This window comes from Callospermophilus lateralis, chromosome 8, assembly GCF_048772815.1.
Source record: "Callospermophilus lateralis isolate mCalLat2 chromosome 8, mCalLat2.hap1, whole genome shotgun sequence".
In the NCBI taxonomy this organism is placed as follows: Eukaryota; Metazoa; Chordata; class Mammalia; order Rodentia; family Sciuridae; genus Callospermophilus; species Callospermophilus lateralis.
The window spans coordinates 59,224,647-59,244,038 of record NC_135312.1 but is presented as its reverse complement, the minus strand read 5'-3'; the positions used below and the strand labels follow the sequence as shown (position 1 = coordinate 59,244,038).

Below are 19,392 nucleotides of genomic sequence, written 5' to 3'. Positions count from 1 at the left end.
CTACAGAAACTATATAAACACATGGGGATTGAACAATATCATTTTGATTGATGAATGAGTCATAGAAGTAGTCAGGGGAGACATTTAAAAGATTTTGGAATCAAACCAGAATAGTGACACAACATACCAGAAACTTTGGGACACTATGAAAGCAGTTCTAAGAGGAAAGTTTATAGCTCTGAGTGCCTACATGAGAAAATCTGATGGACCCCAAATCAATCTATTGATTGATCTTAAAGCCCTAGACAAACAAGAGACAACCAATTTCAAAACCAGTAGAAGGAGGGGAATAATTAAGACCAATCTGAAATGAAATAGAGAATTAAAAAAAATACAAAAGATCAGTGAAACAGAGTTAGTTCTTTGGTAAAATAAACAATTTAATAAATCCTTAGCCAAACTAATCAAAAGAAACAGAGAACAGACCCAAATTGATAAAATTAGAGATGAAAAAGGAGATATTACCACAGATATCACAGAAATCTAGAGGATCATTAGGGATTACTCTGAGAATTTATACTCCAATAAATTGGAAAATCTAGAAGAAATGCATATATTCCTAGACACATAACCTATCAAAGTTGAACCAAGAGGAATTTAGAAAACCTAAAGTGATCAATAATAAGCAATGAGATTGAAGCAGCAATAAAAAGCCTTCTAAAACCTGGGACCAGATGGATACTCAGCTAAATTCTACCCAGGTCTGTAAGGAAGAACTAATGTTAGTGCTCTTCAGATTATTCCATGAAAGAGGTGGAACACTTACAAATTTGTTTTGTGAAGGCAGTCTCACCCTGATACCAAACCAGATAAGGACACATTAATGAGTAAAACTACACACCAATATCCCTGGAAGCATTACATGTAAAAACCATTAATAAAACATTAGTCAGACATATTTAAGAACATATTAAGAAGATTGTATATCATGACCAAATTAGTTTCATTCCAGGAATGCAGGGATGGTTCAACATACACATCAATAAATGTTATTAAAATAAATAATAAATAAATGTAATCTCTATATGAATAGAATTAAGGACAAAATCATCACATTGCCACTTCAATAGATGCAGAGAAAGCCTTCAACAATAGTCTGCATGATAAAACTATGGAGGAAACTAGGAATAGAAGGAACTTGCCTCAACATCAGAAAGTCTATATATGTCAAATTGAAAGCCAACATGGTGAATGGAGAAAAATCGAAAGCATTTCCTCTAAAATCAGAAGCAAGATGAGGATGTCTCCTTTCATGGTGCCTATTCAGTATAGTACTAGAAATTCTAGCCAGGGTAATTAGGCAAGGGAAGGAAATACAAAAAGGAAGGGATATAAACAGGAAAGGAAAAAGTCAAATTATTACTTTTGGCAGATGATTTGATCCTACATTTGGAATCTAGAAAACTCCACCTTAAGACTGCCAGAACTAATAAATTCAGAAAAGTAGCAAAATACAAACTCAACATACAAAAACCAATAATTTTCCAACATACCAATAACGGATTCACTGAAAAAGAAATCAGGAAAACAATCCGATTCACAAGAACCTCAAAAATAAAATACCTAGGAATAAATGTAACAAGACCTCTACAGTGAAAATCATAGAACACTGAAGGACATTGAGAACAACTCTAGAAAATGAAATGACTTCACACGTTCATGGGTAGGCAGAATTAATATTGTTAAAATGATCATAACCAAAAGTGATACACTTATTCACTAAAAATCCTCATCAAAATATCATTGTCATTCTTCAGAAAACTAGGAAAAAAACTGCTAAAATTCATAATGGAATAGTATTTTCTGTATTCTCTACATGTAACAAATTTTAGACAACAAAGTCTTCCATTCAGAATATTAAATTTAAATTTTACTTAGAAATAGTCCCAGTTTGAACACTTGGTTTAGTGTTGTGTGTGTGAAAATATAAAAGAGGAACCAACTACAAATACATGGTAATTGCAGATGATATGCAAAAGTTTAATTAGGCACAGAACTTTGTATCATTTGCTATACTTTGTTAGATCTGAAGTGAATTTATTTTCTTCCTTTTGCCAAAGCAGTAATTTTTATATTGGACTTCTTGAATAGGTTACTTTAGGGCCGTTTGTCATTTACTTTGTATGTGTCACATTTGAATAGTGGAGTAGTTGGTCATCATTGATGATTGTGTTGTGATTATGAAAAAGACTGCATAATATTAATTTTGATCAAGGTGGCCGTGTAACTTATCCAATTGGAAACCTTTGAAAGTAAAGAAAGAGTGATATTAATAATTACCTTAGAAGAACAGATAAAAATTAAGACTGTCAAACCAAGAAATGTAATCATCCAAATTACAGTGCTTTTGAGAGAAAGTATCAGAAACCATAACTCAAATTACCTTAGAAGGGAAATAGATACTGGCTTTTTTGGGATTACCATAGGTGTGATTCACTGAAGTGTGCAGCTTTCTCTGTTTTCTAAAACCGTTTTCTCCAGCTGGTGTTCCTTCTCTTTGTTGAAGGATTGCCCTCAGCAGTCTGGACTATATATTCTTTTTTATTTATGATCAGAAGGACAGAAAAGTCTGCTTTTCTCATAAGCATAGAATGCGTTTGAACTATTCTCTGGTCAAGGGGGGTGTCATGTACTGATTTGATATCTGAAATATCACTGAAAGAAATAAGAGAATTGCCTGATTCTTTTAGAGTAATATATTTAGGACACTGTTTGTAAGGTCAGGCTATCTAGGAAAGCAGTGCATCTAAATGAAGGTGAAGGAATTAAGAACCAACTATAATGTCCTCTTTGAAGTCTAGAGTCATTGCTTATTTGCATTTTACTTTAAGTGTCTTTTAATGTTTTCCTACAAGAGTCTAGCATGCTTAGATGATAAGTTTTCCTCAAATGAGAACTTTTAGTATAAAAAGACTTAGCCTGGCAATGGGAGAGAAAAAGAAAACTTTCCATCTCATTTTCTCTAGAAGACTATAATAATTATTGATGACCTTTTTTTTCCCCACAGACTAATAGGGATGCCAAAGGAAAAATATGATCCTCCAGATCCTCGCAGAATTTATACCATCATGTCAGCGGAGGAGGTAGCCAATGGGAAAAAATCTCACTGGGCAGAATTAGAAATCTCGGGTGAGTGGAACCTGAAGCATTTTATTTGAGATATACTAGTACAAATGAATAAGGGTATTGCTATTTTGATTTTAATTAGGTGGACTAATAGAAAGTATACAAGAATGCCAAGGTACTAGTTTTTGTTTTTGTTTTTTTTTTTAAATCTGTTACTAAGTATCTTTGTTCCCACCCTTTCTTTGAGATTAATTACCTTGAGTAAGAGTTACCATTTGGAATTGAGGATTATTGGACGTTCAGATTCTAAGTAAAACCAGGTTTTGTGATATAATAGATTTTGTTTCATTCTTTCAGAGTAATTTTGGCAAATTAAAATCTTTGCCATCCTCCTGTCACTTAAATGTTGGCAAAGAAGGAAACCTTCTTTGAAGGTTTGAATTGAAGCTATCCTAACAAATACATGATTACTGTGTTACAAGACCTCAATAAATGTTTGGGATTTGTTAAAATAGAATATAACATCAGACTAACTCAAACTGAAGTACATTCTACAAAATACCCACTACTAAGCCTCAAAATTATCAAGGTTGTGAAAAACGAGAAAAGAATGAAAAACTGCCATAGACCAGAGGAAATTAAGGAGATATAATGACTAAATACAAAATAGTAGCTGGAGTTGAATCCTGGAACAAAAAGGTGTAAAAACTGTTGAAATCCAAATAAAGTCTAGATTTTAGTTAACAGTAATATACCAATGTTGGTTTCCTGGTTTTGCCAAGTTCACCATAGTAATGTAAGATTCTAAAATGAGGAGTAAGAGATATGACTCCCTGTATTATTTTGGTAACTTTTGTGTAATTCTAAAATTATTACAAAGTAAAAAATAGATTGTAAGAAATGTTTTTCTTTTCTGAACTGCTATAGTGCAGATTATATGGGATGTGATTTTTCCCAGTAGGCTTTTGTTTGGAAGAGTTAAACTCACATCGTAATATCAATGGCAAGCATGGCAAGAATAACTCATACATGTAGCTAAAAGGTAACTGGGTGGATGACAGTTTGGCAGTCAAAAGAATATACATGAGCAAATCCTTCAGATCCTATTAGGTTAATCCAGGGTTTGTCAATCTTGTCATATTGACCTTTTGGACCTGATAATTTCTTGTGGTAGAGGGTCGTTGTATGCGTTGTAAGATGCTTAGTAGCATCTCTGATGTCTACCTAGTAGAAACCAGTAGTACTCTTTTAGTTATGAAAACCGCAAATGTTTCTAGATATTGTCAAAGTCCCCCGAGGAGCAGAATTTCTGTATGGAGAAACACTTGGTTAAACCCTGGGTAGAATTGTAATATGTTTCTTTCTTACCTAGAGTCTCTTCACTTGAAAACTTTGTTTAATAATTAAAATGCAAAATTTTTAGTTGACATTATAAGTTTGATTATAGATAGCAGGAAAGAACCTGTGGTAGAAAGAACCTGGACAGAAGTTAAAAGTGAATCTACTCCTCAGTAGCTATATGAAATAATATTTCCCCTTTGAGAATGATAATGAAAAATGATATATAATTAAAATATCACTTTACTTTTGTAAAGGAGCCTTCAAATAAATTATTTTGTACAAATAATACTTACTGTAGGCATGATAGGTAAGACAGCATCTCATCTTGTATGAACTGAGGCCAAATGATTTGTCTGGACTTACGTAGCTAATAAATGATAAAAAGCAGAACTCTGAGCCAGGTCTTATGATCTAGTGTATGTTCTATTCTAGGTATCAGTTGCTGATTGATAAAGCTAGATGTGCAACTATTTTCTTGAGGATGTTGCACTTAATGCAAAAAATCTTAAACCAGAGTTCTTAATCTCTAATTGCAAGATCAGAAGAAGATTCCTTTGGGAATACAGTGGTTTTTCTGATGGCTGATCTAAGGTTCATTCTAAATTATATAGTAGTTTATTCTTGTTTTAAAGTTTGTAGACTAATCCAGATTTTTGAAATGGACAAACCTTGCAGTAAAAATTATCATGTAGTATGTGAGAAAAACTTTAGTACGGAGTCAGACTTAAAAAAAAAAAAAAAGTCAAGATTCTTCTACCACTTGCTCAGTTAGCTTCGTTTTATCCATGAGATCTTACTCCAAGGGTCTCTACATCTTGCCATAACTCACTGAATACATGGAAGGTCTATAGGAAGGAGGGATTATTGGGTGAAAGTGACGAGAAATTAAAGTATGGTTGGGTGTGTTTAGAAGCAATTATTTAACCTTAAACACAAAATTAGAATGTCAAAGATAAAATATTTGTGTGCAGCTGCTGCTATCACTTTTTTTTTAAATTAAAATTTTTTTTTTGTAGTTGTAGATGGACAGCATGCCTTCATTTATTTATTTATTTTTGGTACCAGGGATTGAGCTCAGGGGCACTTAACCACTAATCCACATCCCCAGTCCTATTTTGTAACTTACTTAGAGATAGGGTCTCACTGAGTTGCTTAGTGCCTCTCTCTTGCTGTGGCTGGCTTTGAACTCACAATCCTCCTGCCTCATCCTCCGGAGCTGCTGGTATTACAGTGTGTGTCACTGTGCCTAGCTTATTTTATTTGTTTATTTTGATGTGGTGCTAGGGATCAGTCCAGTGCCTCACGCATGCTAAGCAAGTGCTCTGCCACAGAGCCACAGCCCCAGCCCCTGCTGTCATATTTTAGTCCTTGTGACTTAACCTTTTTCTTGGGCCTTGAGTTTTATGCATCAATATTTTGCCTTTCAGGTAGAGTGCGGAGCTTAAGTACATCACTTTGGTCATTGACACACTTGACGGCATTGCACCTAAATGACAATTTCCTTAGTCGCATTCCACCTGATATTGCCAAGCTTCATAATCTGGTTTACCTGGATCTGTCATCCAATAAACTCAGAAGTTTACCAGCAGAACTAGGAAACATGGTGTCTCTCAGGTGAGGAAATGCTTACAGATGTGACTTACTATATAAAATTCTAAATTTGCCAAATAAAAATATGGGATATTACTCATTTTTTGAAATATTTTTTATTTGTAGTTGGACACAATACCTTTATTTATTTATTTTTTAATGTGGTGCTGAGGATCCAACCCAGGCCCATGCATGTGCTAGGCGAGCGCTCTACTGCTGAGCCACAACCCCAGCCCTGGATGTTACTCATTTTATAGTGGGATTTCTACATCTTTGTGAAGATTGAATTTTAAGTACAGTGCATTTCTTTTTCTTCCTTTGTCAAAAGAAATTTTCTTCCTTTGTCAAAATCACTTCAATGAAATACAGACTTGAAGTGGGGTGAGATTAAAATATTTAGTAAGTCTCACTTAGGATCAAGTCTGATATAACTAATCAGAAATAATTGGAAAAATTGGTTTGCTTATAAATAAAATTTTTAGGGACATAACTATTATATAAGATAGCATATTTATATTTTATATTATAGCTCTTTAAGGGAACTGGAAAGCCTGACAAAATAGGTTTATTTCTAGTTCTTTCAGGATCCTGTAAGAATTTCTTCATAGGAGAAAAATTTTCAGGAATCTTAAGACCTTATATAAATGTTGCCAGTGAAAATAAACATTGCTTTTGTATCTTATCTGTTGAGTAATAATTTTAAAAAATTACTGTGATATGTTAAAAATTAAACAGACTTTTGTTGTTTATCATCCCTTACTGATTTATTGGTTTTGTCTTAGTTTTTCTGGTCATCTACTAATGAAGGTGCTCTTTATTTTTTCTATAGTTCTCTCGAAATTTCATAATCATGAACCTAGATCTTATCTATTATATCTTATTGTTATATATTCCATCCTGTGCTTTAATGTTTATGTTCTGTGTCAGTGATTGTTTATCAGAGTACTTGTCTTTTCATGTTTTCTATTTAGTTACCTTTTACTTCTGTGATACACTAACTTGTTCTTTCTTTTTTCTTTTTTTGTTTTCATAGTACTTTGACATAGATTGTAATCAATTATAAAAATCACGCAGGTTATTGGCCATTTATTGTGGTTTATTCCTAAAGTTTGTGTAAAAAACTTTTTTTTCTCTAAATTAAACTAGGTTTCAGTTGGAAACTAATGGTATTTGTCACTCTGATTTGCATATGACAGGCATTTTGGGTGAGAGAAGAGAGCATGGATTTAGCATGAGACTGATGTGCAGTTCCTATACTTCTGACTTTAATTTGTGCTGGGAAATGAGGAAATCATAGAAACACTGTTAATTGTGGCAGTTGCACATTTTGTAGTACTTTTAATGTTGCACAGCAGTTTTGGATTAGTATAGACAGATGCTTTGAATGTAAATATCACTCATGGTCTGTTAGAAAGTTAAGAATGGCAAATGTGGGGCTGGGGATGTGGCTCAAGTGGTAGTGCGCTCACCTGGCATGCATGAGGCAATGGGTTCAATCCTTGGCACCACATAAAAATAAAATGTTTTCATTAAAAAAAATGGCAAATGTGGAAATTAATAAAGCCTGGTATATTAAACTGAAACAATGTTTTTTTTCTTTAAACAGGGAATTGCTTTTAAATAACAATCTGTTACGGGTTTTGCCTTATGAACTTGGTCGGCTCTTCCAGCTACAAACTCTAGGTTTGAAAGGTGAGTTTTTTTTTTTTAAAGAGAGTTTTAACACTGAGTGTTAAGGTGTTCTGAGCCCTTAAAGGCCATTTTGGTTATCGTATAACCGAAAAATTTTAGTGTCATTTTAAGAAAAGTAGTTTTTTGGGTATCGAATTTAGCTTCCAGATTTCAGCATGTCATCATCTTAAACTTGTTGGGAAACGTTTTTTGTTTTGTTTATGTACTTTAATTTTGTATAAAACTCTAAAATTATTTAGAGAAGATATTTTTTCTTTTTATTATTACGGTAACTATAGCACATTAATTGTAGAAATTGAGTTTCACTGTGTGGAGATACTTTAAATTAATGCTGCAGTTCCCCACACCTGCTCTTTTAGGATGACTTTATCGTAAACCATAGTCCAAATGCCCCGTGTTTAGTTTTTAATGCACTAGATAAAATAATGACACATTATATGATTACAAGAGGGAAAACATTATAATAGTAAGAATTAGCTGTATCTGATTAGTGTAATTATTTTAAGTAAATACATTAATCAAAAATTTATGCTCCTGGGCTGGGGCTGTGGCTCAGTGGTAGCACACTTGCCTAGCATGTGTGAGGCACTGGGTTCGATACTCAGCACGACATACAAATAAATAAAATGAAAGTCTGTCAACAACTAAAAAAAAACAAACCCAGATAAATTTATGCTCCTGAGACTTTGAATTTTGCTTAGTTTGGGATAAAAGTAATCCTCATATCATATATATATAATGAAATTTGCATATGAAGAAGAGTTTATTTTTTAACAGAGGACTAAATACAAAATGCACTGTACTAAACATTTTATTCTGTGCTTGTGAGGAATAAACATCAAAGTTTTATAAAGTATATACTTTTAGATTTGTTTTCCTTTCTCAAAGATTATGAGTCTCCAGGAAAATGATCTATTTGTATTTTTTATATTCTATAATGTAGCATTGCAAATGATGTTTAAGTGAGAATGGAAAGAATACTGATATTATTGGCTAAAATGCAGAAATATTAGGCTTACTGTTGTATTTTCATAAATTAGATAGTTAAATGGATGGCCTGAATATCATGCTTATAGTTGATCCATAGGATTTTACTGGGATTTTTTTGTAATGTTGGAGAGGGAAAATACTTTATTGAAAATATTTTCTGAGGATTAGTACAGGACATTTGAGATTTAATGGTAATAGTTCAGGACATTTGAGATTTAATGGTTAAGACATTTTTCTGTTATTTCCTATATGTTAAATCTTATTATATAGTTAAAAGAGTATGGTGCAGCAAGAGGTAGAGTAGGAACAAGTCTATTCCTCTTTGTAAAGAAATTATGAAATGGGTTTTTTTTAAATAATGTTGGATTCATAAAATATGAAATTCACAGATTCCTACTGATTATAATAATTATAGTTCTTTGTCTTTAGAACCATTATTATTTTTTTATACCTTTATTTATTTATTTTTATGTGGTGCTGAGGATTGAACCCAGGGCCTTGCACATGCTAGGCAGGTGCTCTACCACTGAGCCACAACTCCAGGCCCAGAACCCTTATTTCTTTACACATTAATCAGAACAGCTATTTTTTCTTTTGATATTGATAGTACATCAGTGATAAATAAATAATTTATAATTGAACCTAGCAAACTTACCTTTTGTACCAGGCAGTTTTCCTAAAAAGTAATGTTAACATTTTTTCTTTTTCTTGTCTGGTACCAGGAATTGAACCAAGGGGCACTTAATCACTGAGACATGTCCCCAGCCCTTTTATTTTTATTTCTTATTTTGAGATAGGGTCTTGCTATGTTGCTTATGGCTTTACTAAATTGCTGAGTAGTGATTCTCCTACTCAAGCCTCCTGGGCTGTTAGGATTGCTGGCCTGCAGCACCTTGCCTGGCCGATTTTTATTTTTCATGAATCAATTCCATATTATCTTACATAGAAATGTATTATGATTTGGATAAGAAGTGTTCCCCAAAGCTTCTATGTTAATGCAGGAATGTTTGGAGTTCAAATGATTAGATTATGAAAGTAGTAACCTAAGCAGTCTGTCCTACTTTGAGTGGACTGACTAGATGGTAACTAGGCAGGTTGGGCATGGCTGGAGGAGGTGGGTCCCTGAAGGCATCTTCTGTGCCTGTACAGCCCCTTCACTCCTCTCCCTGACTCTATTTCTTGGTTGCCAAGAGGGGACAACTTCTTCCACCATGTCCTTCCGCCATGATGTGCTGCCATGCTTTGGTCCCAGAGCAATGGACTCAGCCAACCATAGACTAGACCTCTGGAACCCTGACCAAAATAAATGTTTCATCCTCTACATTGTTTTTGTCAGTTTTTTTTTTTGGTCACAGTTATGGAAGCTTGACTAACACAGATGTGTTCTTGTGTTCTTAGGAAATTTACACTAAGTATCAACTGAATGGATAGTCTGAATATTTTTCATTCAATTTTTGGTGGTGGAGGGATGCAGGTACTGGGGCTTGAACTCAGGGGCACTCAATCACAAAGCTACATCCCCAGCCCTGTTTTGTATTATATTTAGAGACAGGGTCTCACTGAGTTGCTTAGTGCCTTGCTTTTGCTGAGGCTGGTTTGAACTCACAGTCCTCCTATCTCAGCCTTCTGAGCTGCTGACATTATAGGTGTGTGCCACCATGCCCAGCTTTTTCATTCGATTTTACTAGCATGATGTTAGTCCTAAAACGATTGTCTTTGGTTGGCCTTCCATTGTAGTGGCCTTTTAAACTCTATTAATACATATTCATTAAGGTCTCTTAGAAGTCTGCTTTATATGTCATGTACCATCTCTGCTTCACCAACTGTAACTGAACTTTGTTCATGCCTTTTCATTAAACTTCAATTTGTTCTGTGGTATACATAGGTTGAGTAGTGTTTTAGGTTTTGGATTTAGGGCAGGGTTTGAAGTAAATGGATATAATGAGATACCATGGAGATAAGACCCAAGTCTACCATAAGTCAATTATGTTTCATGTACATTTTATACACATAGCACGACCAAGATAGTTTTATATAGTGTGTGTGTGTTTCTTTTTGTGGAAGTAGTGGGAATTGAACCCAGGGGTACTCTACTGCTGAGCCATATCCTAGCCTATTTAATTTTATTTTTGAGAAGGCTCTTGCTAAGTTGCCATGGCTGGCCTGGAATTTGTGACCCTCCTGCCTCAGTTTCTTGACTGGTTGGGATTATTGACCTGTGCCATTGTGCCTGGCTTTATATGGTATTTTTAGTGCACCTTCATTTTTACTGTGATCTATCACATGAGGTCAGGCATGGAACTTTCCACCTGTGGCATCATGTCAGTGTTAAAATGTTTTTGACTTTGGAGCATTTCCATTTTGTGATTTTCATATTAGGAATGCTCAATCTGACCTTTAGGAATGCTCAACCTGAATATATTCAGCCCTTTTCTCTTCTTTGAGAATTTGTGTAATTTTCAGTCAGTGCCACTTTGTATTTAGATGATCCACTATGAAAGAGAAATATATGTTCAGAAAAGAAAAAACAAAATCTTCCTGCCTTTTAAAAAACTGTAAGATAATAGCCAGGTACAGTGATGCGTCCAAGTGAACTGAGAGGCTGAGGCAGGAGGATTACAAGTTTGAGACCAACTGTAGCAACTTAGTGAGACCCTAAGTGATTTAGGGAAACCCTGTCTCAAAAAATAGGGCTGGGAATGTGGCTCAGTAGTAAAGCACTCCTGGGTTCAATCCTTAGTACCAAAAAAAAGAAAAAGAAAAAAAAAAAAGAAATTGACAAAATCAAGAATGCCCTAATGAAGTGATTGAAGAAATGTTTGTAACAAATCACAACTTTATATACTTAGGAAGGTAAAACTTGAAGTAATTTCTAAATCAATCTTAGTAGCCATATCATGGTTCTTCTTGTCAAGAAAGAAAGAAAAAGAAAAGTGAATGTATCATTTAAAATAGCGCTGTGATATCCTTAAAAGAAACAATGGAAGTCAATGATTTTATTTTTGTATTGAAACTGAAAGAGGGATGTCTTTTCTCTATTTTCTTTTCTTCCTTAGAAACACAGATACTGAGCTTTTAATAATGATTTGGATCATCTTGGCTCAACAAACTAATTTTTAGAAATTATTTTTATTTTTATTTTTAAAAATTCTATTTTGAGATCTGGGGAGTGTGTATTTGAGGGTAGGTTGTTTGAGGAATTCAGATAATTCAGACCCCTATCTCTAAATAAAATTTAAAGGGCTAACGATGTGGTTTAGTGGTTAAGTACCCCTAGGCTTAATCCTCAGTACCAAAAAAGAAAGCACAACAATAAAACACTTGAAAAATGTAATTATTACTAATTTAGGAGGTAAAGTGTTATTACTGTGTTATAAGTGAACTTCTGGAAGTTAAAAAAGAAAAGTTTTATTGTTGTATGATATTATATCCTGTAGTTCATATGAGAGGGTATAATGCAAATTCTAATTATACTCAGTTCCATTTTTTACCTTTCTGATTGGGATAATTAAAAAGATGATAGAATAGTTTTATTGGTGAGATTTATAGGGAAATATATAGATTTATAGGCATAATCATAGATCCCAAAGACTTTTTTTTTTTTTTTTGGCACTGGGAATTGAAGCCAGGGACACTTTAGCACTGAACTATAATCCCTGTCCTTTTTGTTTTTTTTTTTAGATTGTCTCCGTAAATTTACTGAGGCTAGCTTATAATTTATAATCCTCCTACTTGAGCTTCCCACGTTGTTGGGATTATAGGCATGCACCACTATCGCACCTGGCCTCCCCTGTACATTTTAAGTTTCCTGTGTGTTCTTTCATGTTTATATCTTCCTGCTGTCTTCTAGAGGTTATTTTTGTCTTAAATGTTATATAAATGAAATCCTGAACATAATTTCCTGTGTCTTGCTGAATCAACATTGTTTTAATGATTCAGCCATGTAGATGCATACATGTAATTATACATCATTTGTTTCACTGCTTTGTTGTATTCTGATAGTGAATATGCTGTAATTTATTCGTTATACTGTACATATTTAGATTCTTTTTTTTTTTGGCTTCTATAAGCAATGCAGCTATGAATATTCTAGGTAGTATGAGTCTCCTGATACAGTTCATAGAAATGGAATGGTATTGTTGGGTTTTAGAAGTCTGTGCATCCTTAGCTCTATAAGGTAATGCTAATGTTTTACAAAATAGTTATATAAAACTGCACTTCTAAAATAATATAGTTTCCATTTTTCAGTCTTCTCTCTTTGTATTGTCAAGTTTTAAAAAAGTTTTGCAGTTATTGAATATGAAATAGTTTCTAATTATACTTGTGATCTTTCTAATTGCTAATAAGATTGAACACCTATATTGGCTATTAATATTTTTTCCTTAAATATACTATTGATGTCTATTAGCTATTTTCAATTGAATTGTTTCTTACTGGTTTGTAGGAGTTCTTAACCTTTGTCTATTTTGTGTGCGTCTTTTCCCACTATTTGGTCTTTTCTTTTTTCTTTCTGATATCATTTAATGAGTAGATGATTACAGTAGTTGAATTTTTTAAAAATCAATTAGTATATTTTGTATCTTGTTAAAAGAAATCCTCCCTCCACTCTGTTAGAAATACTTGTTTACATTCTAAAAGTTGTGAAATTTTGCTCTTCTTTAGTTCATATGGAATTGATTTTTGAATATGGTATGAGGGTCTATTTGGGGAAGATCTAATCATGTTTATGTTCTATGAGTAACCAGTTGTCTCAATGTTATTTACTGAATAATTTTTCCTTTTCCCACTAGTCAGCAAAGTTATTTTTCTAGACATTTGCTATGTTTAGCCTACTTTTATTATCTGTGTTCTAGTCCAGTGGTCAGTTTGTCTAACCTTATACCAGTTACTAGGTTGTTGTTGTTGCTATTATTATTATTATTATTATTATGGCTTTATATTAAGACTTGATATCTCATTTTTGAAGCCCTCTCACATTTTTCTGTAGCAGCATCTTGATTGTTTGGGTGTTTTAGCTCTCTCTTAGGCATAAAAAAGAACTTGTTAAGTTTTGCCAGCAAAATCTGAATTAATTTGGGTTTTATATATAGACAATGACTTTACCTTTTTGATAGTTTTTCTTTTCATATTTTTATGTATTTAATTTTTTTCTTGTTTTAGAGCATTGCCTAGGATATTTCATATAGTGTTGACTAAAATCATTAATACCAGTCATTAATGCAACTTTGGAATTGCATTGACACTCCGAATTACTTAAGGACAAATTGGCATCTCCTTTTCCATTTATTTAGATTAGATTGTATTTAATGCCTTTAAATAAAATGTTACACACTTTCTGTATACTGATCTAGTATCTATACTGATCTAGCACTTTTTTTTAAAAAAATTAGAGCTTTATAGTTATTCATAGTAGCTGGGTTCAGGCCAGCAAAGTCATGTGGAATATGACTTCATTCATGATCCCTCTGTTTCCCCTCCCCTATTCTTCTTTTTCTACTGCAATTTTGCTCATCTATTTGTTTTTGATGTTTTTTTTATGCATAAGGTGAGAATTCCTGTGGTATGCTTATATGTGCATATAACATGATTAAAAAAATTAATTCCTAGTGCATCTTTTATTAGATTTGTATCTAGGTACTCTAAAATATTTTTTGTAACTTTGTAAACTATAACTTTCTATGTTTTAAAAAGTTGTTTTCAATGTTATTTGCTGTTTGGATATGGATATAAAGCCCTCTCCCCTCCTCCCTGGGATTGAACCAGGTCCTTGGTTTTTTGTTTTTTGTTTTTTTTTTTAAATATTTTTTTAGTGATGAACACAACATCTTTATTTATTTATTTTTATGTGGATCCAACCCAGTGCCTCATACATGCAAGACAAGTGCTCTACCACTGAGCCACAATCCTATCCCCTAGATCTTTGGTTTTATTGTGAGCCTTCTTGATCAAATTCTCATTTTTTCTAAAAATTTGTTTGCAAATTATTTTGGATTTTATATGTATATAATCACTTCTGTGATAGCTCTTCTTTTCAAATTCTTTTTTTTAAAAGTATTTTTAATTGCAGGTAAACATGATATCTTTATTTATTTTATTTATTTTTATGTGGTGCTGAGGATGGAACCCAGTTCCTCACACTGAGCTACAACCCCAGCCCCTTTTTCAAATTTTTTTGTATTTAATTTTTTATTGTTGTTTTAAAGTACAACCTTGGATATATGATATATCATATAGTGTTGACTAGAATCATTAATACCAGGCATGCTTCTATTAATTCCAATATTAAAGGGGATACTTCTAGTAGTTTCACATTAAGAGTGATATTTGCCTATAATTTTGGTTAATATAAGAAGTTTAGATTCCAAAAATTTTCTTTTTATTCCTACTTTGCAATTCATTGTTCAGATAGTTTATCAAATGCTTTTCATCATCTGTTGATGATTATATTGTTTTTGTCATTTCAGAGGTTAATGTGATAAATTATACATTTCCCCTCAATTTAAACATTTCTTTTGATAAACCCAAAATGTTTGTGTTATTATATGTTTTTATATATTGCTGGATTTAATTTGATGTAGCTATCAAGGATTGTGAAGGCAGTGGGATTTTACTCTACTAATAAGCTAATTAGCCAATTACTATTTCATCAATAATGGCAGGAATAACATGAGACTCTGGGGCTGGGTTAGAGACAAAGAACATTTTAAATTCACCAAAGTGGCCCCTCTGCATGCCATGTACACAGTGAGTTTTCATTGTAATCGAGGAATCTTGATTTAAGGGTTCAGCACTTTTGAAGCAAATAGTGAAAAAAGCAGCAAAAAGCTAGCCCTGCTTCTCCAGGGGAACAGTTAACATGGTAGTATGCTGTGCTTGCTTTGACCTATTTAGTTGTCTATATAAGTAACTACAGAACCTTCTCAGTATCAGGAGACAAATAAGCCTTTGAATCAGTCATACATCAAGAATGCAGAAGGAAACACAAGGCCTGTGGTGGACTCCTTTTCCTGACATTAAAGATTTTCAGGTATATGTTTAGGAATAAAATAGATCTATTTTTTTTATTATTTTTATTCAGTTGTGTATAAAATTTATATTGTCTGTAAAGTGGTAGAGCGTACGTGTGAGGCACTGGGTTAGATTCTTAGCACCACATATAAATAAATAAAGGTCCATCAACAACTAAACAAAATATTTAAAAAACCCCCATCATTACATTGTTTGTTCTCTATTGAAAATATCCTTTTTGGAAAATATTTTTTTAAATATATTTGTAGTTACGAGAACTAAAGAGGATTTTGACTGGTTAATGAGTCAATTTTGAAGGAATTGTGTCTGTACCATTGGTATTTATCAGCTTTAAAAAACTTTAATTTGCTTGCATGAAAGTTTCTGTAGTACTTTCCTGGTATGTTTTTTCTATTCTGTTTTACTCCCCACTTTTTTTTTTTTTTTTGGTTTGGTACTGGAAATTAAATCTAGAGCCTCATACATAATAAGCAAGTGTTGTACTACTGAGCTACATCCTCAGCTTTACATTTCTTCATTTTTTTTTTTAAAGAGACAGAGAGAGAGGAGGGGGGAGAGAGAGAGAGAGAATTTTTTAATATTTATTTTTTAGCTTTCGGCGGACACAACATCTTTGTTTGTATGTGGTGCTGAGGATTGAACCCAGGCCGCATGCATGCCAGGCGAGCGCGCTACCGCTTGAGCCACATCCCCAGCCCACATTTCTTCATTTTTAAGATTATTTGTTCCTTTTTTCTTTAATTTTTATCTAATTTTAAATTGGATATGATTATTCGTATTTAGAATTAGTTATCTTCAAATATAAGCATTTAAAGCTATAGATGGTCATGTTTGACTACAATTTGCTGCATCCTCAATTTGAGATGAAATGTTTTTATTTATTTATTTTTTAGTATTTTGAAACTGGTCTGGCTGTGTTGTCCAGGCTGTCCTCCAACTCATGAGTTTAAGTGTTCTTCCTACCTCAGCCTTGAAGTAACTAGGATAGGTACCACTGTGTTCTGCTAGGAAGTATTTCATCATGGTTTTGTGTTGTGTTCCTCGTGACAGAAATACTCAGGGTCACTCCAGGGAAACTGGTCTGCACGAAATAACCACACACGAGACAGAGATACCTTTTTCTTCGCGGGTCCTTTGATGGCTCCTCTGACCTTAAGGGTCCCCAGAAAAAGAGAGAGCAAGTGCATGCTGACCTTTTTATTGAGGAGAAGCCATTTCCATGAGGCAAGGGGTCAGGCTTTGTGATGTCTGCTGTCAGTAGGTTGACTGACATCTAGGAAGCCCACACCCAAAGGCAGAGCAAGAGAAGGGGACACACAAAGGGCATTTCCATGGAACATTCTATCCTAATCAGGGTAAAGGGGTAATATCACAAAGGAACGGGTGAGCGTAGCTTGATCCATGGGGCTGCAGGAAGGCAAGCCTAAGCATGAAGACATATTCTCCTACTTCAAGGATTGGGACAGTGTCTAGGGTCACTACGAAAGTGACCAACAGAGCCTCTATGAATCATGGGAACGAAAATGCTAGTCATTCAGTGTGACCGCTTCCCACAGTTTTGGTCTGTTTTAAAAAATGTGGGTTGTCATATCTTCTTTGTATCATCAGTTATTTAAAATATTTAAAATTTCAATGAATGTGTGACTTTAAAATATAGTTTTTTATTGTTAGCTTTAAATGTAATTGTGTTATAGACAGATGAGGTAGCCAGTATGAACTGTTTCTTTGATTTTTTTGTTGGCCTAGTATGTGATCAGTTCTTAGGTTTTACTTGTATCTGAAAAAAATATTGTTTCTCTTATTGTCAGGTCTAGGGCTATATATTTGTCAGTTATATCAGATTTGTAAATTGTGTTGTCATATTCTGTTTAAGATATTTATTTTAAAATCATGGTTTTGTTCATTTCCCATGTACTTTGGTTTTTACTCTTTCTTATAAGAGATTATTTTACAAGGTGGTACCATCTTAATATTGCTGTATCTGGTGAGTTGACCTTGATACTAGGTAGTGAGTGTTTTTCTTTCTTCTTAGGGTTTTATCTTATAGTCTGTTTTGTCTAATATCATAGCTATTTCAGTTCTCTTCAGCTTAATGTTTGTTTCGTACTTTAAGACTTTTATGTACTTATGGTTAGGTTTGTCTCTTAGGAGTAATATATAGCTGGACTTTGCTTTTAATCCAGTCTGCCTTATGGTTTTTAATATGTGTTCAGACCACTTGCTTTATACCTAGATGAATTATTGATAATATTTTTGTTATTGCTATCCTATCTTTTGATTCCACTCTTGAGATTTTTCTCTTTTCTTGCCTGTGTTTTATTCCATTTTGTGTTACTGTAGAAAAAAAATCTGAGGCCAAGTAACTTAAAAAGTAAAGAGGTTTATTTGGCTTATGGTTCTGGTGGCTGGAGAGTTGAAACAGCAAGGTACTGCTATCCTGGCAAGGGCCAGGATGAACATGGTAGAGAATTGGCAAGGGGAATTGGCCATGTGCAGAAGGGACCAAGCATGTTAGGTGGCCTTGTTTTATAACTTGGTCCTGTGTGAGCTGCATTAATCTCTTCTAGGGGTGGTTTTCTTAGGACCTAATTACTTTCTTCTAGGTTCTACCTTTTATAGGTTTTACCACCTCAACACTGCCACATTGGGGACCAATATGTAGCACATGGACCTTTGGGGAACAAACCATATTCAAACAAAAGCTCTTAGCTTTTTAATTAGGCAGTTTAATCCATTACATTTGATGTAACTGTTGATGAAGTATGATTTATGTTTGCCCTTTTGCTGTCGATTTTCTATGTCTTTATTTTTCAGTTAATGTCTTTTATGTTAAATGTGTATTTTTTATTGTACCATTTAATTATTTTTTTCATTTCTTTTGCTGTGTGGTTTTGAGTTATTCTCTGAGTGGTTATTGTGGGATTCTAATTAACACTCAATTTATTGTGATCTAATTTGGCTTAATATCAACTTAATTTTAATCATATTAACAAATATCATCTTTATACATTGTATGCCCATCAACTGAGATTTATGGTTATTGATTTACCTAATTGTATTTCATACCTGGTATGAGAAAAAGTTTAAAAATACATTTGTACTTACTTTTATATTTACCTATGTAGTTACTTTTACTGATAGTTTTAATTTTTTTTATGTGGATTTGAGTAATTATCCAGTGTCCTTTCATTTTAGCCTGAATGGGAGTTTCTTTAGTGTTTCTTGTAGGATTGGTCTGCTAGTGATAGGCTCATTCAATTTTTGTTTATCTAGCAGTGTTTTAATTTCTCCTCATTTTTAAAGGTGTATTTTCTATATAAAGTCTTTGTTGACAGTTTTTTCCTTTCAGTATTTTGAATATGTCATTCCATGGTGTGTGGTGAGAAGTCACTTATTTTAAAAATGTTGTTTTTTAAAAAATTTTAATTAACATATAATTCTACATATTGTGAGTACATTGTGATATTTTAGTCCATGTATATAATATATAATGATCAGATCAGGGTAATTGGTCTGTCACCTCAAACATTTATTATTTCTGTATGTTAAAAACATTAAAACTTCTCTTACCTGATTCTTCTGAAATACATAATTGTTGTAAAGTATAGCTACCCTTCTGTGTTGTAAAATATTAGGAGTTGTTCTTCCTTTTCCGCTGTATTCTGGTACTTGTCAACCATCCTC

General features: G+C 33.3%; 1 protein-coding gene across 5 annotated transcripts in view; it reads left to right on the top strand.

The window, feature by feature from the left end:
- Positions 1-19,392, top strand: part of Cnot6l (CCR4-NOT transcription complex subunit 6 like) — a 98,539-nt gene that overhangs the window by 25,472 nt on the left and 53,675 nt on the right. For 3 of the 5 annotated variants that reach the window (XM_076863935.2, XM_076863933.2, XM_076863932.2), the window contains exons 2-4: positions 3,008-3,129; positions 5,835-6,021; positions 7,604-7,689. In XM_076863935.2, the coding sequence (XP_076720050.1) occupies positions 3,018-3,129; positions 5,835-6,021; positions 7,604-7,689 (385 nt within the window). In that variant the 5' untranslated portion in view covers positions 3,008-3,017. Of the gene's footprint in view, positions 1-1,645; positions 1,664-3,007; positions 3,130-5,834; positions 6,022-7,603; positions 7,690-19,392 lie in introns of those variants that run through there. The other 2 variants (XM_076863934.2, XM_076863936.2) reach the window with 2 other exon arrangements.